Source organism: Tricharina praecox (genome assembly GCF_024521635.1).
Source record: "Tricharina praecox strain CBS 144465 chromosome Unknown BZA05scaffold_47, whole genome shotgun sequence".
In the NCBI taxonomy this organism is placed as follows: domain Eukaryota; kingdom Fungi; phylum Ascomycota; class Pezizomycetes; order Pezizales; family Pyronemataceae; genus Tricharina; species Tricharina praecox.
This window is the reverse complement of record NW_026250449.1, coordinates 1-23,066: the sequence shown is the minus strand read 5'-3', so window position 1 is coordinate 23,066 and position 23,066 is coordinate 1. Positions and strand designations below refer to the sequence as shown.

The window sequence follows — 23,066 nt, the reverse complement described above, 5'->3', positions numbered from 1 at the left end:
CACATCCCACATCCCACATCCCACATCCCACATCCCCACAATAACCACTACAGCCCAGACATTACCAGGCGAAAGAAGCACATACCCCGCACTATTCCGGAAAAGAAAAAAAAAAAACACATCTCCACCTTATCACTCGCTGGCTTGTCCACACGCCGTGCAACATCGCATCGGCACATCCCATCGGCACATCACAAATTTCACAAATCCACAATCACCCCTCTCACTCACCGCCCCACTCGCCGCCCCACCTCCTGCCCATCCAATCCGGCTCTTTATACGGCAAGCCAGGCGACCACGGCTGATCCTTCTCGGTATACTTCTGCACGGGCAGACCATACGGCATCCTGAGGGCGACGACCTTGCCCTTCCATCCCACACGCTTAACCGTATCCTCTCTAAAAGCAGGCACCATCGTAAACCCCTCTCCCCAGAGGCCAGGGTGCACTAGCACGCCAGCCTCGTAACTACAAATACGGACCATGCCGTCTTTCTCCGCGGCGCCCCAAGCCTGCGTCGACAGGTTTGCGGAGGAGAGGAGGGCCCAGTCGATCGTTGTCGCGGGCTGGGGGGTGTTGGCATAGCGTATGTACGTTTTTATGTGCGGAGCCGCAAGGTCGCGTCCCGCCAGGGTGGAGGGGGAGGCGGATGTTCCCGGCAGTGGCGGGGAGGACCAGTGGTGCAGTAGCGGGGTGAGGTAGGATAGCTGCTTTGCCTGCGCGGGAGAGCCGAGCCGCAGGTGGATAGAGCTGCCGGAGCCGTAGCCGTTCAGCGAGTCCCGGATTTCTTGCGCCGTCGGGAAGATTATTCCGTAATCCGGTTGGTGAGTGTCCACGTTGGCAGACGCAGACATGGCTTTGAAGAGGACGGGAGTGAGCCAGGTGTCCTTCACGCCGAGCGTGGCTATCGAGGAGCATTGCGCAAAGATCGTGGACGTTTTGTCGGCGTCGGAGGTGCTCGGGATGGTGGAGAGGACCTTGCGCAGCTTCGGCCAGCCCCATTTGGCCTCGTATGTCTTGTGACGACCAGGTACCGAACCGACGAAGATGGCTTTGACGGCGGAGAAGGAGTATTTCTTGAGTTGTTCAACTAATACTCCGGTACGCGCTTTGCCATACGCAGAGAAGTAGTCGAGAGCGTCGGTCTTGAAGGCATCGCCGATCGGCGAGGGCGGTTTGGATTCTCCGAGGGGTAGCAGAGGTGATATCCAAGCGGCCTGTGTCATGTTCTCCCAGTCGAAGGATATCATGTTGGCAGTGTAAACGATGACTCTGTGCAGTTAGTACGCGGGTTCACGGGGGCTGCTTGCAAGGGAGACATACTGCGCAGTGTCATCGCCTCTGAACAGCACCATGATCTTGGAGTGATGCGTTCCGAAAGGCTCCGGCATGTACGCAGCGACGAGTCTGGCGTTCGGGAATGCCTTCACCTGCTCCTCCATCCTGTGCCTCCCCGGGTCATCCAGCTTCCAGTTCCCATGGACGAACACCACCTTGACGTGTCCGACAATATCCTCGTCCAACTGCTCCATCATCCACTCGATGTCGTGCATATAGTTGAACAACCACACTTCGCGCAGCATCACGTCGCCGAGGATGTCATCGATGCCGACCGTGTTTTTGTTCTCCGAGTTGGGTAGACCGCGGATACGCGTGAGACGGAAGGGTGAAGAGACGGTCTGCGTCGACGACTCGGCGGTGACTGCGGCTCTGTTGTTGGCAGTGACGGTAGCAGATGATGACTCCGGTACGCCGTGACGGAAGCCAGCGCCATTTGCGTCCCTCGCGTCGGGCTCGTCGACAGTGAGATCGATGACTTCTTTCGGCGCACTCTTCTCACCACCCGGCTGCGGACGAAGGAAGTCGCGAAGCTTGTCGTTCTTGTCGTCAAATGTGGCCGGATCGGTGGGGTTGTAATCGTCGTCGAGCGGGGGTGGGGAGATTGTGCGGTCGAACGAAGCGAGGGAGCTTGGGTTGGGAGTGCCGTCGACCTTGCGACGCTTGGATCGGGAGGGAGACGACATTGCGGCGTGGTGGGTAAAAAAGCGAATAGGACGTGGAGCCGGTGGTGGGGTCTGCAATGGTGTTGAGTGGGGGTGACGGTGATCGCAGTGAATGGGACTAGCGAGGGTCGAATGTCGCGTCGAGAAGTCGCGAGCGATGCGATGACGTCGGGTAGCGAACGCGCTGCGAGCGACGCCCATCACCGCAGCTTGCAGCTTGCAGCAGCTCGACGACTGCGGCCAAACCATCATTGAAAGCGCCGGAAAGAGAATGGAGACAAAAACAATTTGGCCTGCAGGGTGCGGGGTCTTCACGGCGCTAATACCGGTAGGGATGCTTGTTCAGCGGAAAGACTTCAGGATCAATTTTCAACCAGGAGCGAGCTACCCAAATCCTCCCTTCGCGAATCGCGAGCACATGCTGACCTAAGGCCAATGACTCTTGCCTAACCCCATCCGTGTGTCGGCCACAGCCTCGTCTGAGCGTCAATCATATCGGATCGATCTTATCTTCTTACGCGCTGTTATCAGTCGGTGCGAAATGGATGCAGGCCTCTCAGGTCTTCATCACTCCGGTCTTCCCACGAGTCAACACTAAGCATGTGTGTATTGTGCATACACGTTCTCTATTTAAAAGACCTATCCCTCATTATTATACAAAGTCCAAACTCGGGCGTGTCAGTGTGCCCCCTCACCCTCCCCTCCCATCCAAATCGCGTCGAAAGCCCAACAGGTATCATAACATCAAATATACAAACGCCAAATCCACCGCCTAAAAAAGGTCTAAATCCGCATCCATTCATCCAATGTACATCTTCACCGGCCTCCTAAAGTCGTACATAAGCTCCACTGGGTCCTCATCAATCTCAAACCGCACCTTCGGCTCAACTCCGTAGTCCAGCGTCTCCAAAACACTCGTATCGAACCGAAACTTCTCTTCGCCAAAGTTTGCCTTGATTTTTGTCCCGGGGCTGATGTAAATGGCGGGATGAACCATTCCTATGACATTGCCGCAGGGAACATCCACCAGCTTTCCGTCGCAAGTGAAGTATGCGAGTCCTAGCTCTAGGTTCACGGCACACCCGATGACGCTGCCGGCCGAGAGCGTGGGGTTATCGGAACTGCTGGTATCCCTTGCCTTTATTTCGCCTTCATGGCTATAGCTCAGTGCGCGGGAAGGAGAGCGGAGTGGCATGTGCGATTCCACGCTTGGGTCATGGATTTCGTAATGGGCGAGGTTGCTGAAGAGGCCGATTTGAAAACTGTGAGACAGGTATGTAAGCAATGAGGATACAGCATTCAGGGAAGAGATTTTTACTAGAAATCTGTGCCAGCCTCCAAAATTGTAATCTCATAGTAGCAATAGCCAGTCCGGGGAGCAAGAGGGTGGTCGGTGTAGATCACGTACTTGTGCGTGTTTTCTAAACCGTCGTGTCAGTAATCAGCTACACCTAGTTCGGGGTGGGGAGAGCAACGAACCAGGTAGTGAGTGGGCCTCCCAGCCCTCGAATTCAACTTTCGGATAGGGTACTTCGATAAATTCAAGCATTTTGGTAGATATCTGCCATGAAGTCGGCGGTAGAGCTGAAGATTCCCCGCTTGCGAGGTACTTGCCGGTGCTGTTGAACAACTCGACGATCTCGGGCTGTTTGTGTATTGTTGCAGCGAGTAGTGCTGACCACCCGTGTTCGTTTAGCGCCAGAGGGTCTTCTCCAGCCTCGAGTAACCGCCCGACTGTCTTGCGGTTGCCGATTGCTGCGGCTAGAACCAAAGGACAGCCGCGATTGCTCTCGCTGGTGCCGATATCGAGCAACATGCCGACCGTTTTTTCGCGCCCATTTCTTGCTGCCTCTTGAAGGGCTATCGTGTACGAATCTGAAGACGTGCCGGCATATGCCATCAACTGTTCCAAGAACTTGTAATACCCATAGGCGGCAGATGAGCGAATCACAAACAGCAATGGTTCCATCCAAGTTGGGTCCTTAAACAGCTTGTCTCCGTTCTTTTCCAATATCTTTTGTGCGGTTTCGAAGAAATTCGGCCAGCAGGCGTAAAAAAGGGACCAACCGTCTATCCCGGGTGTGGGCTTGGTTTCGGTAGGAGGGCTAGAATACTCTCCGGCACCATGTTCCCATAGCAAATCGAAGATCTGGGGACCGCCGTAGAAGCATGCAAGATCCAGCATGCAATGATCATCGGTATCATTGGAGCGCACGCTCACATCCGCCCCAGCCTCGAGGCAGATCTTCGTAGCTTCGAGCGAGGGTGTTTCGATGGCCCTGCTGAGCGGCGTCTTCACATTTGGTGCCTTGTGGTTGACGTCTGCTCCGTGTTGCAGAAGATATCGCATCAAGGCATAGTCATCCCGTCGGCCATGTCGGATGGCCATGTTGATGGCTGAGCCGGGATTCCCGGCTACCGTGTTGACATCCGCGCCTCTCGATAACAGTAGCTCGACTACTTTAATATTCCCCGACTCTACCGCGGCAATTAAAGGTGTGCCGCAGTGGCCTTCACGGACTCTGGTGACACGTTCCTTCCGACCTTTGTACTCGCAGATTGTATTCGGATCATGGCCTTTTGAGAGCATCATCAGGACAGTCGAATATAAACCGAAGCGTGCCGCATACACTAGTCGATTGCCCGGACCTCGGTCACTGGTGAGGTACTGAGTGTGCTCACGGTAACTGGTATGATGCGCTTGCATCCACGCCTCGAAATTCCCATCCATCCCCGGCCCCAGGAAAAAGTGTTCCATGATTGATAAGAACGGTTCGTCGTCGATATCACCGTGCTCCTTAGCATGCTCCGGCCAGTAATGAGCCGCGTATTGGTACAGGGAATGACTTTGGCAGCGCTCCTCGTACTGGGCTGTCTTCTCGCAGGGCCCAGAGGCGAAATCCTCAAAGCATAGGTAGGTTACGCACAGCTTCGCCAGACAAAAGTTTGTGAGCCTGACATCGACAAAGTACTCCGAGTATTTGCCATTGCGTAATCCGAGAGACGTGAGATATTCTTTCACCGAGAAGTGACCCAGGACCACGGTCCCAGCATCATGGTCGATCTCTAACAGGCTGCCGCAAACATCGAGCAAGTCTTCGGGGTCGTTCAGGAGGGTGTCTCGATCTAGACTTCTGCTACCGAGCTCGATGCTGATTGCTTCCACCACCTCTGCGACGAGCAATGGTCGTTGGGAGCAGGTCAACCAATTAAAGATTCGCATCGCTATCGCCCGGTCCGTGTCCAAAATCCGTGCCAAAATTCGGTCGTACGTCTCGTTCAGCCCCGGCGGTAGCGAATTCAACGCCTGCTTGATGGACTTATCGTTCCGCATTCGCGAAATGTAGTCCAGGGAGCATTTCGCCCACCGAAACATCCCGTCGGCCTGACCGGTGAGCGTCGCCTCGATCTCTCGCTTCGTCGATTCCTTGAGCCGCGCGAGCTTCGTGCCATTCCTCTCGATTTCCCCGTTGACGAATAGTGCCAGATCGCTCTGCGTCGCCGAAGCTTTGACCTTGATACACGTCTTTGATCCCCCGATGATCTCGACGCCAAGCTTGATGTCGATTTCGTCGCGACTGGTGACGAGCACGTTGATCTGGCCCTTCTGGTAAATTTCCCCCAGTGTCATCAACACGTCCCTGCGCACATCCACCGCACATTCGTCGAGAGCGTCCACCACAATCCTCCCCCGTCCCATCATCCCGATCAAGATTAGTAGTTGTTCCCGAAGACTCCAGTCGTGGAACGGCTTCGATTTGTTGTTCTCGTAGTACTCGGCGAAGTGGGCTGGTAGCTCCGTCCACTTCTGCGCCAGGATCTGTGCCGTCAGAGATGCGTAGATTCCGGCTCTGGTCATTTTCTCGATGTCCTTGAAATCGCAATAGAAATATATTGGTTTATGGATCCCTTCGGCTATCAGGGCATCGATGATCAGTGATGACAAGATCGTCTTGCCGGTGCCCGCTGCAGTTATGTTAGCTTGAGGAACAGGCCGATTCGGAAGGGCAACATACCACCGCCACTCAGCCACATGAATGATCTGTCGGCCGACTTCCATTCGAAGAACGAGGCGGACTCTATAAGCCATTTCCCTGTGCCTTTCTGCTGAAGTTTCTTTGCGGCGTCGTGGTTCTCTCTCGGATCCACCGCCGAGAGCCATGCGACGGCATCTCGATAGTTCTGGACTTGATGCGTATTAGGATTAAATTGTCGCATCAAGCATTCAAAATGAGTAGTCTTACTTTGTTTCTCCCTCCGTCTCTCGGCCCTCTCACGCTCCTGAGCGACCTTAATATCCACCACCTCACTGCACATCTTCTTGTTCACGACGAGCTTCTCCGTCTCCAAAACCAACAAGAAACTCCCCTTAAACCTCTCCATTCTCACAATCCACTCCTGCGTCTCCGCCACCTGCATCGGCCACTTCAACCTCTTCCCAAAATTCTTCAGGCGAGCCTTCTTGCTGCGGCCCTTCTCCAAAAACGATGCGAGCACCAGCAGCTGTTCCTGACACTCATCCATATGCGGCTTGAGGAAATCAGTCTTGGAGACCACCAGTCCCGTCTTCTCGTCCGCCGCAATGCCCTTCAGCGTATCGTGCAGATTCGTCAAGACCTTCGAGACCAGCCCGATTTCGGACACGAGCGACTGGACCTCCTCCGGCAGGGCGCTGACACTCTTTCCGTACGCGACGGCGAACGAGATGACCTTTGCGGCGACCTGGACGACGGTGATGGCCGAGACGGCGAGGGAGAGCGGGTCCATGATGGTTTCGCACAGCGACGACGACGACAGACGCGGTGGAGGTGGCGATTTCGGTGATATTTGTGCCGACGCTTCCACGGCAGTGCGCGGGCATCCTGCTTTATATCGGCGTTTCTGTGCGCGCAATTTAATTGAAGCAGCGAAGGAAAAGCCCGCTCGTCTGCGCGCACGCGGCACCGCTTTGCGTCGCACTACATGCGCGAGGTGCTGGTAGGGAGGGAGGGAGGGCACGCGCATTGCCGCCTGCATATCGGCCTATATGGTGGTATGCGCATGCGGGCATTGGCCAGTCAGCGAGATGGCTCACGACGAGGCGCCGGGCAGGTAGCAAAAATAGATGTGCCTCGCCTTTGGATTGGCGGATGTCGCTTCGGTAGGACGGAAACCACGCCTGATTCAGGTTGTGGGTCGGCAGCTGCAGCCTGCAGCCCCTGGTGGGCTGCTGGCGTTTCAGTGGTGGTGGGTTGGCTGGCGTCGTTGGTCGTGGATTTGTATCCACGTAAGTGTACCATGTCGTTCGATTAGCACCTCCGTACTACTTATGATTGAAGGATAGCTCCGGCGCTTCTTTGGACTTTGGTCTGCGGGATGAGACACAAAGGTTGATCAATTGTGTGGGTACTCATTGATGATGATGATGATGATGAAAAGAAGGAAGCAAGACAGACAGATAGAACGAATAGAAACAATAGAAAAACAGTTCAACGTTGACCGACCGCATCAGGTCTAATCTGAGTCACCACTCCGCATTACAGTACTGGTATCTTGCCCAAGAAAAAGGATAGGCAACATGGTGTTGGCGGTGCGATTAGGAAGAATGAGCAGAAACCCTAGGTATCTATTCGAAAATTGTTAGGTACCGGTAGATCGTTGCATGGGGTTCAGCCTGATGAAAAATCGGAACTGCATGAATTCTCAATTATCACCACCCGCCACCACCACTGACCGTCACTCCTCCTCTTACCTCAAGCAGTTACTCTTTCTGTTAAGCAGGATAACCAGCGACAATCCTCAGTTTTGGTTATTAGTGGTTGCGAGCTGACCACGGTGCTGGGGAGTCGGGACTCTCATCAGCCATGCCTCAGCCCGCCGCCGGGGGGGAACCACAAAGTCAGCCTGTCCGAATACCCTTGTAATGATCTGTAGGAAGCCGTGGAGAAACCCAAGGTTGTTGTTTGGGGGAATATGTACATACCGGAGTACGAGGCACGGCGTATTACATAGGAATAGCGGGGCGGACCTCTTCGCCACCATTCCTGCACGCCTCCGCGCAAGAACACCAAGGGCCTATAAATCGCTCTGCGCGCAACGGAAGTGGGAACACGGTTACACGGACGGACGAGGCGAAGGGAGGCCCCGGGAAGCAGGCGATGGGATCGAGGTCAGGTGGACAGCAGGGAGGCGCCCTAGATCCTACAGGGTGGAACACCACCAGTGTGTCCAAGAACATGCGCAGCACTGGCTACGGAAGTGTAGTACATAGTCCGGTTCGGAGTGTAGTCCAGTGTTTTCGGCGGACTGCTTGGAAGTAGTCCGTCCAGTCCTGTCTGGTGGTGAAACACGGACGACGGGACTACCGATGTAAGACACTGGCAGAGATTTCCACTGGCTGATACCCTCAGAAAAACAAAAACATAGGTATATATATCATGAATGTAAATATTTAACGCCCCGGTTCCCCAAATCCAGCAATGCAAAGCCTATAATCCAATCCTCCAATTACGCCATAGCCGGTATCTCCCCAATCGGTTCATTCCCGCCTCCATTCCCCCTATTATCCCTATACCCCGTCCGACTAGTAATGTCCTTGATAGCCTTCTTCACATCGCCATCCGTTCTCATACGGGCGACCATATCTATGCTCTCGACTGCCCATCCCCAGCCGAAGTTGCCGCGGGAGACCGCCGCGATCACCTCCTGCTTCAGGCTGGCGTTGAGCCGCTTCAGCGTCGGTCGGCGCTCGACCTCGCTCTTGACGAAGGCGCCGACTTCGTCGTTGACCATGTGTGGCTGGATGGCGACTCGGGTATGCGTCTCGAAGGCGTACTCGATTTCTTCCTCGATGCGGCTGGTAACGAGAATGCGGCAGTTGGAGGTGGGAGAGGAGGCGGGAATGTCCGAGAGCGTCGATAGAAGGTCCTGGTGTGGGGAAAAAACGTCGAGGCCGTCGATTATTAGTGTTGTCTCCTTCCCTTGTGTTCCGGCTTCGGCGAGGAGACGCAGGAGCATGTCTTTCAGGTCGTCGGCGCAGGGACGGTGGTTCCAGTTACGGTCGTAATGTTCCACGATGGTTGTTGGGAGGGAGTCCGTGCAGCTGAGGAGCTGGGCGATCAGCGAGCCGTAGAGATGGACTGGCTCCGAGGTGGGCGAGCAGTAGAAGTATGCTAGTTGCTGGTTCGGTTGGAGGTTGGGGGTTAGGTTATCGATTACTATGGAGGTGAGGATTGTTTTTCCAGCGCCCGCTTCGGAGGTAGGTCAGCAAGATGGTTGGGTCGGCTGTGGAAAGTCAACTTACGATGTCCGTGGAGCCACAGGAAGGATCGTGGACTTAATTTCCATGTAGCAAAGGCGGCGCTCTCGAAGAACCATTTTCCGGATCCAGGCAGATGCCGCCGTTTCGCCGAATCGTGGATTTGCGGTTCGCTTTGAGGATATAGCCATGCGAGGACCTCGGTTCTTTTCCGTCCTGTCGGGGGATCAGTTACTGCGCCAGATCCGTGGAGCCGGCTAAACATACGCTGTCTCGCTTGGTTCCTCTCCTGCCTCGCGATCTCCTCTTCCTTTCTGATTTCCACCAAATGTGTCGAAATACTCCCCCGAAAACCTCTGAGACATGCTATTTTAGCTCGACCCGTACCGCCGGAGTTAGCGGGAGGATGTCACTTACAGATCATCGGCGTGCAGCGCCAACGAGATACTCCTCTGCAGCCTCCCAATCCTCTCTATCAACCCCATAGTCTCCTTCTCCTTCAACGGCCATTTCAACTGCTTTCCCATGCGCTTCCACCAGAGCCTCGCCGTCACCTGTTTGATGAGCAACAGATGCAGGTCGTTAAGCTGAGTCGTACACTCCTCTATCGGGCCTCCGATGAGGGCTGCTAATTTCGTGGAGTGCGGCGAGACGTCGTTATTTTGCAGTGTCGTGCTGACGGCGGTTAATACCCCGCTCATGGTGTTTATTTCTTGAACGAGCAGTCGCACTTGTGCTGTGTGGCCGCGCGCGCTGGAGGAGTAGGCGCTTCCGGCCGCCACGATGCGTGCGGCGACATCGACGAGGGTAATGATGTTGACTACGAGCGAGAAGGTCTCCGCCATGGCGATAGTTAACGACAATACGTGACGAGAAATCTCCTCCGTCAGGTCCACCCCTCTATATAAGAATCGCCGCAGTGCTCCCGGCAATACCTAACTAATATGTACCCCGTGGCTGATGACCACAATATAAAACCGGATGTGTATCAACAGCTGCAGCCCCACTCTCCTGGTGGCACTGCAAACCCAGTATACAGCACGTGTACTGTCCGTATCCGTCTTGCCGGTCGTAAATGCAGCTTCCTATCGGCTTTATAAGAGCGGTTGCGGGTTGCGCCAGGGGTGACGAACAAGGGTAAAATGCGCTCCTGGGGGCATTACAGGAAAGGCTCGACCCACAACCGCTTGAAGATATATCGGCACGGAGAGAACCCCACATTTGCGTGCATCTGAGCCATGCTTCCGATGCCTGAGAACAGTGTATGACGTCGAATTTGTTGTTTGTAAAGTCGAGAAACAGTCGAAATCGGTTGCATACACCGCTAAGGCAGTAACTAGAGTACCCGAGGGCCGGATGGTCTAAGCTGATTATCATGATCGGATTGTGGCTGAGCTAAACTGAAGACATTTCTAGTGGCCGAGACACTCGCTGAGCCACGAATCTAATCTAGATGATCAACTCCTGGGGTCCGGATAAACCTGCGCCCCAATCATAGCCACACGATAACTTGTTTGAAACGTGCCACGCCACCAGGGTTAGAGTAAAGCGCTGCCAGCTGGCGGCGCTGCGGACGGCGCCACGACGCATAGCCAGGCTTGTACCGGAAAACCCAGGTACCGGCAGTGTATATAGAGTACATTAGGTTATGATGTATACTTTACGATTCTATGTACATGACAGTGACAAGACTTTGCTGTTCTCAAATGCGCGACGGTGGTACTGGTAACCGAGTGGGAGCGTCATTGCAGTCGTACCGCAGGGCGCAGTTGACTTACTGGCAAAAAGTCATCGGTCTTCACATGAATGACACCTGCGAGAATCCATCACATGCCAGGAGTCAGGAACGTTTCTTCCAAGAAAATCTCATTGTTCATGTTTGGCGATCGCGATGTCGCCGAGTTCTTTGGAGCGAAACAGACCGGAGCAACAGTCGACGCCACGGACGGACAGTGCATCGCCTCTTCGAACCGGTGGGGTACACCCCACGAGCAACAGGGCATCACATGACGATAGCCTTGCCATCACTCGGGGACGACACTCGTGCGATAAGTAAGACGACTTCTCCAAGGCTTACCGGACAAGGGAATAGGTAGCATGTATAGCTGCGGAAAGGACCAGAAGCCATATTATTAGCGCGCACGAGCGTGTATTTCCTATATAACTAACACAGACATGTCCCCATCGCACGCCTCATGGGCACAAACGCGAACACGGTACTCTAAGCGCTGAGGAGGTTCTTGACGAGATCGATGTAGGCCTTCTCTGCGTCCTGTTCGGACATCCCGGCGATTTTCTGGCGAGCGGCCAACTTGGCTTTGCCTTCAAACTGTGCCATGTCAGCTGGATGCGTGGTAGGAGCGACGGTGGAACACGTACGTCTGTGAACCCAGGCTTCGGTTCCTTCCCCGTGACATCACCCACGGTCACTCGCTTGAACAAGGCGTAGAGCTATAATATAGGACGCGTCAGATCGTGATACATGCTAACAACGAGACGAGACGGTTGAGCAGAACGAAGCAAAACATCCGTACCTCCAACTGAACCACGTCCTTAGGCTTCGAGCCTAGCGTCTTGACGTCCGCGCAAGCTTGCTGGAATTCGGGGGAACCACTGGGCATGTTGTAAGAGGTCGTGAGGTTTTGCTTTCGGGATGGGTTCGGAGAGATGGAGACGCGAAGCTTGACGGGATGGGATGCTGGGGTTCTTATACGATGACAGCGGAGAAGCGGGGAAAGTCGTACGCTGGCCGCCGGACTAAACTGCTTTTGGCCAGGTGCAGAGCTGGGCATGGTCACGTATCACATGGTTGGCCGTGGACAATCCTAAAGCTCTTGGCTTGACTTACTCCAATCTTAGGAATATGTAGGTGAAGAGCTTCTTCGGCCCTCGCAATCGATTTTCCTATGTATATTCGGACACATATTGCTGGTTGGGACATTCTGAGGGCTGAGATATGCCCTCTCCAGGAGACGGGCCGCTTTTTCGCCCGGCCAGTCGCAACACCGAACGCGCGATGACTTGGCTGTGGTTGGCGAAGAAGCGTGTTGATGAATTTTGACGGTACCGAATGACGTCATCGCTTTTCTTCCACGCTTCTCCGAGAATTCATCCGGTCACCCGCTCCCATTCAACCTCAACAGCGCAACTACTCTCACGCCCTCATTCGTTAACCCATCCACAAACTACGCCGCGATGCCATCTCCCCCAACAACAAGCCCCGCAAGGTCAATGGCACTTCCAGCCTCCATTCTCTCGCTTCGTACGATCGCAAAATCACCCCGCACGAGCTCGGCGACGGCTACACGTGTACAAGCCCACGGATCCTGCCACGTTCGACGACGAGAGCGACAGACTTCGCGACTTTCTTCGTCCACAGTTAGCCGGCGAAACGACTGCGTCGAAGCAAGTGATTGACCTCAGTGTCGCTTAACCCGACGCGAGCGCTGGCTTCCGTCGCGGCGAACCGAAGTCTTCAACCACTACTGTTGCTACCGAAACGAAGGCAGCTGCCACCGAGTCGTCGACGCAGACAGTCTCTTCGCCCTTCCGTCTCACGCGTATCCGCGATCGACCGACTCGGAAAACAAGCTACGTCGGCATCAATGGCATACTCCGATACTCGGCGACGTGATGCTACGCGAGGTATGGCGGCTCAATTACATGCATGATATCGCGTGGGTCATGGGGCAATTTGATGAGGATATCGCGAGGCACGTGAAGGCGGTATTCGCGCATGGGAATTGGAGTCGGACGATCTGTGGAGGAAGAGGATGGATAATGGATGAGCAAGTAAAGGTGTTTCGGAACGCGAGGATTGTCGCCGCCTACATGCCCGAAGCTTTCGGAACGCATCATACGAAGATCATGTTGCTGTTCAGGGGCGACGACACAGCGCAGTTTGTTGGTGTATTCGATTCCATCCCCCGTACTAACGACTCGAGCATAGGGTCATAGTCCACACAGCTAACACGATTCGCTTCGACTGGCAAAACACCGAATGTGTAGCCGCCACTCCCTTTTCCAGTAGGATGAGCACCGCTTCTGGGTATTGTAGACACTCAGAGCTAGCTAGTTGTGAAAATCATCAAGATATACTCCTCCCAGATCCCACCGGCACCGTCTCCCATTCGTCATCGACTGCTTGTTTAACAGGAGAGTGTTGCGCGCTGGGAATGGCGGAGGGCTACGTGAGGAGGAAGCCGGCTTCTCCGAGGCGGACAACGGCGCGAATGACTGTTCTTATTCAAGCACGTGCTGGAGCTCTGTGGCGTGCCGGGAATGTCGCAGGGTTCGCCGGAGGCGGCGATGGACGGTAGAGGGATCCCGGGTGTATATAGTTGGTGGTTCCCTCGGCGATCATGGTTTAGCCAAATCCGGGGGTGGGGGCGTGCAGAATGAAAGCGGGGTTCTTTTCGCCTTTGATGGGTGTCGATGCCAACACTCTGGGAATGGTTTTCGATGAGGACGCGTACGAGCTCACTTTGTGGGGTGGGGTGGCCCTGTCGATCAAAAACTTTATTGTCGAAGTCTATTCGTGATGATGACTGAGGCGGTGCCATTGGATCGATAGGTAGCAAAGAAGAGACCCAATAGGAATAGGTAGTTATCAAGTTAGCTGTGTTTCGGAACGAACGCTTGATAGTGGTCGAGCTGGTGGATAATTTGATGGGTGAGATGGAAGTTTATGACTATGCCTGTCGACTCGCTCATAGTGGCCGGGTGGATCCTCGCGTCTGCCCGAAAGTTCAGGGTGTGGGACTAGCCACTCTTGGTATGCAGGCCAAGGCCACTCGCAGACGCCGAAACATGCGATGGATTACAGCTATCCACTCACGGTCGCGATTACGTGGGATCGTCGCCAGTTTTTGCAGTGCAAGTTGAGCTTTGCGAGCACAGCATGACCACGAAATATGTAATTTTAGTCTGGAATTCATGCTGTCCACCGCCAATCGGAGGGCATTTATCCAGTAGTGATTGTCCGCTTCGCTGGCAGTAAAATAATCAGGAAGGAAGGAAGCCTATCATAGACCATAAGGTGGCGCCCCTGTCGCGGCGTCGCCAGGTCGCCTCGATTGCGCTAATGAGTGTCCGTGTTCGCGCATGCAGCAAACTGCCGCCAGGCCACAGAGGACATGCAGCTAGAGTGGGCGGCTACAGGCGCACACCACCCGGTGTGAAACATCCACTCCAGATACCCCCGCAGCTGGCTTGTACTGGATACCCCTCTCATCCTTTTGTTATACACGGCATACTGGCCGGCAATGATATATGACCTGGGGCACAGCCCAAAAAAATGCCAGTCCATAACCGAATTCCAGAACCATCGAACCACCCGGATCATGGACCCCCTTTCCATCGCGCTCGGCGGCTTCAGCATCTGCCAGATCGCCAGCAAAATCATCCAGTTCGGTATTGCATACGGGCAGGCTGTCAGCAGTGTCCCGGAGGAGGTACAGCTGCTCGTCTCCGAGATCACGTTGCTAAGCGGAGTTTTCACGGCGCTGTGTTCCTCGCTGCAATCCGGGAGGCAAGCTTCGACCATCGCTGGTGGCTTGATAGGCACGTTGGAAGAGTGCAACGGCAAGCTGGAAGAGCTTTATGCCTTCCTGGTCAAACAACAGGATTCCTCCGGGAGCAGGCTAAGGAAGTTGGGGAGAGCTTTGAAATGGCCGCTGAAAGAGCAGGACACCCGGGATTGGATTGCTCGAATGGAGAGATATAAGAATACTTTTTCGTTGGCGATGCAGCGAGAGAACAAGCAAGTTATCCACTCTCTACCGTCGGGATGCGGAATACTGACTGTGCTCGTATCAGCATCGCATTGAAGCAGGCAATCGAAGAGGTACGAGTGATGCGGCTTGCTCATGAATCTGAGCGCATCGCAAAGCAACAAGAGCAAATGAGTTGGTGGCTCCTTATTCTACCCAAAAGTTCAGATTGATAACAACTGTCTGTCCAAAGGCAAAACTTTCCGATCGGTCATTGCATGGCTTTCTCCCGCGAATCCACGAGAGAATCATCTAGCTGCGCGCGAGCTTCAGCAACGTGGAACGGGACTGTGGTTCCTTACTTCGAAAGCCTTTGAACTCTGGAAGACCGAGAGAAACCCGGTGATGTGGTTGCATGGGTCTGGTAGGATTGGCCTCATCCGCTGGTTACCGAGTTCTATCTGACAAACCGTAGCTGGGACCGGAAAGAGTATACTATCGTACGTACCGAGCTGCGAACCCACCGCTGATAAGTCTCCGTGATGCTGACATTCACAGCTCCATAATCCTCGATCACCTCCTGGAGGAAGAGCAAAAGATGGGAAATAAGTGCCCAACCAGGACCATTTACTTCTACTGCGATTATCGAGACGTCCAGAAGCAAACACCAGCGGGGATCTATGGTTCACTCCTCGCGCAGATCGTCGAGACCTATTCCCCGGATCACATGCCACCCGATCTTCAGGATGTCTTCATGAAAAGCAATATGAGTCCACCGCTTGAAGGTTTTCTCAAGGAATATTTGTTGAATTCAGCCTCCAAAGTGGCGTTCGGCCGGACACGTGTTGTTATTGATGGTCTCGATGAGTGTGAGCCTGCTGCTCGTACGAAGATCTTGCAGACCATGATGGAGTTTAATCGCTTGGCAGGTATCAGTCTCCTGATCACCAGCCGAGACGAGGTCGACATCAAGTCAGAGCTCGCTGAGGTTCCCAAGTTACGCATCGACGCGTCTGTCAACTCACAGGATATCACCTCGTTTGTGATGGACGAATGCGAGCGAAACAACAAGTTGAGAAGAAAACTCAAGGGAGCGACGAAGCAGGAAGTTATTGCTGCCATTTCTTCACAGGCGGATGGCATGTACGTGATCCTGTCTTAGCTCACTTGCGGTAATCATTGCTTATCACTCAGTGCAGGTTTCGCTGGGCAAAGTGTCAGTTGGATCAGATCGCCGGCCTCCGGAACGATAAGGCTATCAAGAAGGCTCTCACAAGCCTCCCATCAGGTCTCAACGAAACCTACGAGAGGATTGTAGGGGGGATATCGGACGATGACAAAGACCTCGCATTACGGATACTCCGATGGCTGACCTGCTCGCTTCGTCCTTTAAGTGTGAGTGAGCTGGTTGAAGGGATTGCCATCGAGCTTGGGGATACGGAACTCGATCCGGAAACATTCCTCAACGATCCCGAAGACGTCATCGAGATATGCGGCAGTCTTGTGCAACTGGACATCAATGCTGACACGGTGACATTGGGTCACTTTTCGGTCAAGGAGTTCTTCGTCGCTCGCGAATTGAAGACAGGACCCTACTCGGACTACTTCATTGACACGCAGGAATCGAACATCCAGTTGGCAAAGCTGTGCCTAACATATCTCTGTCTCGATCTCTTTCGCGACGGTCCTTGCAGCGAAAAGGAAGAGCTGGCACGCCGATGTGATACATGGGCTCTCTACAAGTACGCATCCAAATACTGGGGTCCGCACGCGCAGGGGCATACGGACGCCGACGACATGTCATTTCTCTCCATTGTCGAACGTTTCTTCCTAGACGAGGACATGGAGGGCAACTTTGACGCATGGATGGAAGCCTACGAAGCCCTGAGATTTTATTCCGACAACCGCATTACAGAAGGAATAAACGCCTATCTTTCCCAAGATCAGCGGCGCGAAAAAAAGCCCCTGGTCTATGCTTGCGCCTTGGGTCTTTACTCTGTCACAAAGTACTTTCTTTCGAAAGGTGTCGGCGATGTCCGGGCACAGAATACGAGCGAGAAAACGGCAGCTACGGGCTATGGGAATGCCCTGAGCGCTGCATGTACAGCTGGTAGCCTCGAGGTTGCCCGGCTGATCGTTGACGCAGGAGCGGATGTTAACGCCATGGCTGGCCAGCACTGGCTGGCGCTGAATGTGGCAGTGAAGGTTTGTACCGAGCGCAATGGTCCGCCTGACTTCCGCCTCGTGGAATTCCTGATTGAGCACGGCGCCGATGTGAACCGCGTCACACCAGACGGCAACTGGCCATTGAAATTTGCAGCAGACACACCCATCACCAGCATTGAAGGAGTCAGGCTCTGCCTCGAGGCTGGGGCCGACCAGAGCATGCGCAGCTCCATCGAACTCACTCCGTTCGAATCGGCGGGAGTGGCTTGCCAAAGCAAGATTTTTGAACTCCTGAGACAACACGGAGGGGGACAGTACATGCAAGAGGGTTTCGATTGTTCGGGGTCACTAAGAGCCCGTACCGCCGCGTATGAGCTTTTTTATGCTGTGGCTTCTAATTTTCATGAAAGCGCCAAGAACACTCTACAGAAAGATGGAGAGATACTCTTCAAAGAGCCGGGGGCCCGTAATATACTGCTCGGTGTCTCCTGCATCGCAGCTCGAATGGGCTACTACAAGTTTCTCGAGCCGATGATGGCTTATGCAGATAACTCCTTTGGTGCGCTCCCCGAATGTATCAAGCTAGCAGCAGTTCGCGGACATCCGAAGACACTTGGGGTGCTTCTGGACGTCTACAAGCCTTCTCCGGAGGACAAAATGCTGCGCGATCTCATGGTTTTGGCAGCGGGCCGCGATAATTTCGAGGTGGTAAACGAACTCATAAAACGCGGTGTTCCGGCGCAGTCCACCGATCAACACGGCTGGACGGTAGATCTTGTCACGCGGCTCACTTCTCTCAACAAACCGATGGATCTCACCCTCTTTGCCGACACAAGATTAGGCATCGAACCACTCGTGAAGAAGCCTTCAGGCTGGAAGTTGCGACCTATCCGGGAACATATGGGGTGTGTGCGGTCGAGCGTGGTGTTTGAAGGGTCCAGCGCATATCTTCCGCCGGGTTAGTTCTCCTGACCATCGCTTTACGAGTGGGCTTACTAATTCCACATTCCTAGACGAACCCTGGTGTATAGTCAGATTCAACCACCCAGTTCCACCCCAAGCTCCCTATTTCTATTTCGAAACCATAATCGAGGAGATGGACCCTCAGGACACTGAGGATGTCGGTCTGGATGTGTCCAGTGCGTGCACCGATTACAACAAGAACTCCCGCGCCGTCTGCTACTCCGCCAACGGTACCATCGCGGCCAAGAAGAATCGTTCGAAACATACCTGGCCTACGTTCGGAAAGGGAAGCGTCGTCGGCTGTGCTGTGGATCTCATCAACCACATCGCGTTCTTTACCTGCGACGGAAAGGTTCTCGGTAAGTCCGGTTTCACTCGAGTTACGTGACACAGCTTATGACTGACGTCGAAATAGATGCCACGGTCACGGGCGTGAAAGGAATGGTGTGTTGCCAGTTTCGGATGAATCCGGGGGTTAGAATTCGGTCGAACTTTGGAGAGAGGCCTTTTCTATGCGACGCCGTCTATATAGAGACGAGACTAGCGGCAGATGTGACCGAGGAGGATGGCCGTGTCTGCAAGTTTTCGGATAGGGGGAATAAAAAAAACGGGCTAGGCCTTTTCTGTGGTGATGGTAGTTGGGAGAGGTTTGTTGGATGATTGTGTGGAGGGATTGTGTTTTTTATTTATACCCGATGGAGCTGTAATATATCCTGGCTCGATTCGGCAATCGATAAGAATTGGAACTAAGAATCCGGTGGTGCATTGCCCCGTATCCTGAGCAGCCCTCGGCCCCTCATGACGGGACTGGATTATGTAGAACACTGTAGCCAGCTCTACTGACCCTGTACTTGTCGGCTACGGCTCGCCGCTCGGGTTAGCGATAGGCAACATGACCTCCCGTAGAAATGAAACTTAGGGTGCCTCCTAATAGAGTATATGTACGAAATCCAAGCTGTCGTAATCACCCGCTGCTCTGTGGATCTCGGGCATCACATCACACAAAGTCATTCGTAGTCCGTGTGATGTTGTGTGTTGGAAATGGTGAAGAATATGATGGTTAAGAGATGTATCGTATTGTGTCTATGCAAGAAGGAGGGTCTCGACAGTGTAGGAAGTAGGGGTGAAGGTCCGTACCTTCTACCGTAACTAAGCAGATGACTGAGGTATTACAACATTGTATGCCTCGACGCTCGCAGCGGCAAGCCTCAAAAACGACTTAAGACTCAACATCAAGATGGAGATGAATATAGAGATTAAGACGGAAATCGACATTGAAATACCGATGACGGTAAAGATGGATTGGGGTATGGATATAAAAATGGAGGAACAGGAGAAGTGCAAAGGAGGTGGTGAGGAGGACATGGACGAGGACGAGGACATGGGAGAGGACAAGGATGAGGACGCGGACAGAGCGGTGGGTTCCGGCATGGATGAGGACATGGAAGAGGATGGGGACATAGAGGACGATGCCTAGGTCTTCAGGAGCTGTTATCTTTTTGCTTCGTTTTTCAAATGTATCGCGAGTAACTCCATCCTCGATGATTTTGTATGTTTTCGAGCTCGTCGCGACGCATCTCAGTTATGCACTAGATGCCTATTTACTTATTACATATCTCGCGTGCAGAAGGTGCACAAAGACAAATCCACGATCGCCACCAGACTCGACTCGCAGGATGTTATCCACGCCGTCCATGTATGCCCACCACCGCATAAAATGTGTGTGTGCCGATATTATTCCCAGTCATCATGTGATAGGTGTTATTCTCGATGGGTCGGAAGTTGCCGCCGAAGAGATGGTGGTTGTGTGTGATCAGTGCTGCGAAAGTCAGAAAGAGGTAAACTTTGAAGCATCTATGATGAAGCCCGCTCTAGTCTCCCGCTCAACGCCATTCAACCTCATCCACCTGCCAACGGTCATTCAACCTGCTCCACACGCTAGCGCTTCGACCACTTCTACCACTTCTACCACTTCTAGCACTCCTACCACTCCTACCACTCCTACCACTCCTACCACTCCTACCACTCCTACCACTCCTACCACTCCTACCACTCCTACCACTCCTACCACTCCTACCGTTATCCTGTTTCTTATTCATTTCCCATCATCGATCCTCTCACATCGACCTCACCATCGATATTACACCATCGATATTACGACACCACCAAGCCGCTTCTCACCGCTAAATCTCCCGTCACCATTGCTCGCTAATGCTAGGATCAGCCACGCCTTCCCCCGATATCAGCCATGTCGAACCCCCCACTTCCCTCGGCCCCAGCCGCACCCTTGACCGAACCATCCCAAGAACCGCCGACCTCTGCCAGCTCGTCCCCGCACTCACTCCGATGTCCGGCATCTCCTCAACCGGAACGCCCTCGGCGTCAGCCATTTCTTTCATCGGAATGACCTCGACGTCAACCATGACCTTTACCGGAGTGCCCTCGACATCGGCCTGGCCCTCCACTTCACTACCCTCCATCAGTGACTTCACCGCACCAGCCCCAGTGCCACTCTCGACCGACGCCATACGACGTTCGACATCACCCCTGCGCTTCACCAGAGCTCCGCCGAAACCAACCCTGACGCTCCTCGCATTCCCTAATGAGATCCTCTATAATATCCTCGAGTTCCTCGTTCCAGTCCACGTCGAAAACATCCGCTCGCATCCATTCGTAGCTCTCTCCAGCTCGTGCCGGCTCCTATACCACTTAATAGAGACTCGCTGTTTCCGCATCCTCAACAATGCAGCCGAAGATCCCAGGGTCCGTAAACCTATATTGCCACCATTTAGGACGGCTCGAGATAACTGTTTCCGGAATGTACTCATCCGGTGGCTCGCACGACGGTGCAGATACTGCCTCATGCCGTCGTCGCGGCTCGCAGCGATGGACGAGAGCATCCGCTGCTACCGCCCCTGCGATGAGAAGCTGCACGAGCTGTACGACATCATTGACGTTGGCTCGGCTAAGGAGATGTGGGGGTTGCGAGACAGCGAGCTGCTCGTGTATCTCCCTCACGGCCCTCACGGCGATATGAGGAGATCCCTGGTGCGTGCCTACGTCGAGCAGAAGTTCGGGTTCGACGCCGATCTCATCTGTGCGGCCAGGAGCGCCTATATACTGGCCAGGCCGGTTCCCATGGATGAGAACAATTCTGCTCAAAGCCGCGAGCAGGCGGCCAGGACGTTCTGGGCCGACATGCGTCAGGACTAGGGTGTGGTGCTCACGCAAACGGGGTTGATGCTTAAGCGGCCCACCGACGAGCAGCTGGACCTAACCGAGGCGGCTTTCTGGAAGGCCTTTCACGCCAAGGAGGCAAAGAGAAAGTGGCGCAGAATGGAGCGCGACAATAGAGCCGCCATTGGTCTCATACTAGTGAGGGAGGAATACGCGGATATGAGGAGCAACTGGTACAATGAGGTCGCGGGCAATAATCCTGCTGTCATACTTGGCACGGTCAAGCATGGAGACGAGGTCCGCAGGTTGACGGACAAGTACGAGGAACGTCAGGCCCGCAAGGGTGTTTGATTTTCTCGGGGTTTCTTTTCTCGGGAGTTTTTAATCCGTTCTGAGTGCGCATGTCTTTGCTTTTTTGTGGCCTGACATTATTTTTTTTTGCTTTATAATCAATATTTTTTTTACTTGTTTACTTAAACCCGTTTTTTTTTGTTTTCTAGTCGAGTGTGCGCTTCATGATTCTTTATGTCGATGTACATTACTTGAATTGGACATTCAGCTATCTCCTATAAAAACGAACAATTGTATCTGGTATGGGGTAATGGAGTATTGAAAAGTGGTATCACGACTAGATGGCGGGCGGGCGTGTCGGCTAGTTCTTCTGGCATCTCATATTTCCTTTCTCCTGGTGTCTCATTTCGCTGTTTACAATTCCGTAGTTCAACTCACACACACGCGTGCGGAAACATAGACAACCATCACACTGCTACGGCGTAACCACCAGCGCGTGACAAAGTTACAAACCAAATATAGCGTACCGGTGAAAATCCGAGCTTTTTTTTTCCGGACGATAGGCCGAATCCTGCCAAGCAGAGTACCGTGCTTTCTCTACCTAGGCGGAGATCCCGCGCCGCGTGCTGGAGGATCTGCATCTAGCGGCGCAAAACGAGCGACTAGGTATGGACGGCCCGTTCCGCTGCGGTGGTTTGTGACTATGTAAGTAATTGCATGGGGCGCCAGTCCATGGGTAGTTCTGAGGGAATCAACGGCGTATACAGCATGGATAGGTAGGTAGGACCGGAGGGATGGATCATAGTAGTGAATTAATGAACTACTAGTGGAACCGCGAGCGAGATAAACAGTAACTAAGCCAAGAGCTGGAGAAACCTGGAGGAAGGGGTAGTTGGATACGACAGGCTGATGCCGATACGTGGCTTTACTCTTGAGTCACAGTACCGGCAAGGAGCTTCTTCGACTGAGTAAAGCGCCGATCGTCGCTCTATAGTACATCGCCATGATTTCAATACCGGTATATGGGCATTGGGTATTGGGCAGTCGACACGTGACGGACCGAGTAGGCTTCCTGCACTGCTTGCCTACTTGAGGAGGGGACTGGATCACGGGCTCGACCTGTGTTATCCCGTTGATCGTAGTGTTATACTCCGAGTTCCCTGTGCGGGAAAAAAAATCTAGTCCTCGAGTCTATTCATCGTCGTAAGTTAACAGGAGAGTCTCCATACCCACCGGAAGTGTCAGCTGGTCTATGCGGCTAGAGTGCCGCACTTCTCCGATGGTACGTCACTATGCATCACTCGCCTCGAGTGACATCACATGCCTCGATTGCGGCAGCGACAAGCCTCAATAGTGACTCAAAGGCGATTCAGCTTCAGCACCAGGTGAGTTTTTGCGTCGCCACCAGTCGTTCTCTCCTCCCCAACCACCTTCCTCTCTCTCTCTCTCTCTCTCTCTCTCTCTCTCTTTCTCTCTCCGTCTCTCATTCGCATTTCGTTTCCATGATTCGGGGACTACC

The 23,066-nt window shown here is 53.7% G+C and overlaps 8 protein-coding genes across 8 annotated transcripts; 4 read left to right on the top strand and 4 right to left on the bottom strand.

Annotated features, from left to right (window-relative positions):
- On the bottom strand, positions 1–2,023 carry BZA05DRAFT_432142 (tyrosyl-DNA phosphodiesterase-domain-containing protein; the record flags this gene model as incomplete). Its single annotated transcript, XM_051486216.1, has 3 exons — positions 1–1,271; positions 1,323–1,701; positions 1,759–2,023. The coding sequence occupies 3 exons, from the start codon at positions 2,021–2,023 to the stop codon at positions 224–226; spliced, it is 1,692 nt and encodes a 563-aa protein (XP_051334801.1). The 3' UTR covers positions 1–223.
- A 618-nt stretch (positions 2,024–2,641) lies between these two features.
- BZA05DRAFT_380351 (uncharacterized protein) lies at positions 2,642–6,973 on the bottom strand. Its single transcript, XM_051481911.1, has 5 exons — positions 6,247–6,973; positions 6,019–6,189; positions 3,482–5,968; positions 3,321–3,423; positions 2,642–3,264 (listed from the first exon to the last, which is right to left on the bottom strand). Exons 1-5 carry the CDS (start codon positions 6,767–6,769, stop codon positions 2,802–2,804), a joined length of 3,747 nt encoding a protein of 1,248 aa, XP_051334800.1. The 5' UTR covers positions 6,770–6,973; the 3' UTR covers positions 2,642–2,801.
- Positions 6,974–8,343: 1,370 nt separating this feature from the next.
- Positions 8,344–10,138, bottom strand: BZA05DRAFT_412997 (uncharacterized protein). Its single transcript, XM_051485156.1, has 4 exons — positions 9,657–10,138; positions 9,507–9,595; positions 9,285–9,455; positions 8,344–9,231 (listed from the first exon to the last, which is right to left on the bottom strand). The coding sequence occupies exons 1-4, from the start codon at positions 10,082–10,084 to the stop codon at positions 8,489–8,491; spliced, it is 1,431 nt and encodes a 476-aa protein (XP_051334799.1). The 5' UTR covers positions 10,085–10,138; the 3' UTR covers positions 8,344–8,488.
- Positions 10,139–11,327: 1,189 nt separating this feature from the next.
- On the bottom strand, positions 11,328–12,012 carry BZA05DRAFT_412992 (acyl-CoA-binding protein). Its single transcript, XM_051485155.1, has 3 exons — positions 11,774–12,012; positions 11,619–11,690; positions 11,328–11,568 (listed from the first exon to the last, which is right to left on the bottom strand). The coding sequence occupies exons 1-3, from the start codon at positions 11,858–11,860 to the stop codon at positions 11,461–11,463; spliced, it is 267 nt and encodes an 88-aa protein (XP_051334798.1). The 5' UTR covers positions 11,861–12,012; the 3' UTR covers positions 11,328–11,460.
- A 760-nt stretch (positions 12,013–12,772) lies between these two features.
- On the top strand, positions 12,773–13,291 carry BZA05DRAFT_211427 (uncharacterized protein). The gene has a single exon (XM_051479615.1). It carries the CDS (start codon positions 12,873–12,875, stop codon positions 13,194–13,196), a length of 324 nt encoding a protein of 107 aa, XP_051334797.1. The 5' UTR covers positions 12,773–12,872; the 3' UTR covers positions 13,197–13,291.
- Positions 13,292–14,424: 1,133 nt separating this feature from the next.
- Positions 14,425–18,782, top strand: BZA05DRAFT_380346 (uncharacterized protein). Its single transcript, XM_051481910.1, has 8 exons — positions 14,425–15,000; positions 15,057–15,145; positions 15,204–15,374; positions 15,426–15,450; positions 15,509–16,093; positions 16,150–18,074; positions 18,130–18,438; positions 18,495–18,782. The coding sequence occupies exons 1-8, from the start codon at positions 14,504–14,506 to the stop codon at positions 18,737–18,739; spliced, it is 3,846 nt and encodes a 1,281-aa protein (XP_051334796.1). The 5' UTR covers positions 14,425–14,503; the 3' UTR covers positions 18,740–18,782.
- A 338-nt stretch (positions 18,783–19,120) lies between these two features.
- On the top strand, positions 19,121–19,556 carry BZA05DRAFT_422778 (uncharacterized protein; the record flags this gene model as incomplete). Its single annotated transcript, XM_051485819.1, has 2 exons — positions 19,121–19,208; positions 19,279–19,556. 2 exons carry the CDS (start codon positions 19,121–19,123, stop codon positions 19,554–19,556), a joined length of 366 nt encoding a protein of 121 aa, XP_051334795.1.
- A 533-nt stretch (positions 19,557–20,089) lies between these two features.
- BZA05DRAFT_412988 (uncharacterized protein) lies at positions 20,090–21,739 on the top strand. The gene has a single exon (XM_051485154.1). It carries the CDS (start codon positions 20,291–20,293, stop codon positions 21,290–21,292), a length of 1,002 nt encoding a protein of 333 aa, XP_051334794.1. The 5' UTR covers positions 20,090–20,290; the 3' UTR covers positions 21,293–21,739.
- The last annotated feature ends 1,327 nt before the right edge of the window (positions 21,740–23,066 follow it).

What these genes read in the sequence shown, in the direction of transcription:
- BZA05DRAFT_380351 (XM_051481911.1), bottom strand. Translation starts at nt 6,769, where the DNA reads ATGGACCCGCTCTCCCTCGCCGTCTCGGCCATCACCGTCGTCCAGGTC. An exon ending in CATGTGGCTGAGTGGCGGTG is followed by an intron (nt 5,969 to 6,018) that starts GTATGTTGCCCT and finishes ACATAACTGCAG; the next exon opens with CGGGCACCGGCAAGACGATC. An exon ending in GAGGCTGGCACAGATTTCTA is followed by an intron (nt 3,265 to 3,320) that starts GTAAAAATCTCT and finishes CCTGTCTCACAG; the next exon opens with TTTTCAAATCGGCCTCTTCA.
- BZA05DRAFT_412997 (XM_051485156.1), bottom strand. Translation starts at nt 10,084, where the DNA reads ATGGCGGAGACCTTCTCGCTCGTAGTCAACATCATTACCCTCGTCGAT. An exon ending in GAGGAACCAAGCGAGACAGC is followed by an intron (nt 9,456 to 9,506) that starts GTATGTTTAGCC and finishes ATCCCCCGACAG; the next exon opens with GACGGAAAAGAACCGAGGTC. An exon ending in CCTGTGGCTCCACGGACATC is followed by an intron (nt 9,232 to 9,284) that starts GTAAGTTGACTT and finishes CTACCTCCGAAG; the next exon opens with CGGGCGCTGGAAAAACAATC.
- BZA05DRAFT_412992 (XM_051485155.1), bottom strand. Translation starts at nt 11,860, where the DNA reads ATGCCCAGTGGTTCCCCCGAATTCCAGCAAGCTTGCGCGGACGTCAAG. An exon ending in AGGACGTGGTTCAGTTGGAG is followed by an intron (nt 11,691 to 11,773) that starts GTACGGATGTTT and finishes CCTATATTATAG; the next exon opens with CTCTACGCCTTGTTCAAGCG. An exon ending in CGAAGCCTGGGTTCACAGAC is followed by an intron (nt 11,569 to 11,618) that starts GTACGTGTTCCA and finishes GACATGGCACAG; the next exon opens with TTTGAAGGCAAAGCCAAGTT.
- BZA05DRAFT_211427 (XM_051479615.1), top strand. Translation starts at nt 12,873, where the DNA reads ATGCTACGCGAGGTATGGCGGCTCAATTACATGCATGATATCGCGTGG.
- BZA05DRAFT_380346 (XM_051481910.1), top strand. Translation starts at nt 14,504, where the DNA reads ATGATATATGACCTGGGGCACAGCCCAAAAAAATGCCAGTCCATAACC. An exon ending in ACCGGAAAGAGTATACTATC is followed by an intron (nt 15,451 to 15,508) that starts GTACGTACCGAG and finishes TGACATTCACAG; the next exon opens with CTCCATAATCCTCGATCACC. An exon ending in CAGCGCATATCTTCCGCCGG is followed by an intron (nt 18,075 to 18,129) that starts GTTAGTTCTCCT and finishes CCACATTCCTAG; the next exon opens with ACGAACCCTGGTGTATAGTC.
- BZA05DRAFT_412988 (XM_051485154.1), top strand. Translation starts at nt 20,291, where the DNA reads ATGCTAGGATCAGCCACGCCTTCCCCCGATATCAGCCATGTCGAACCC.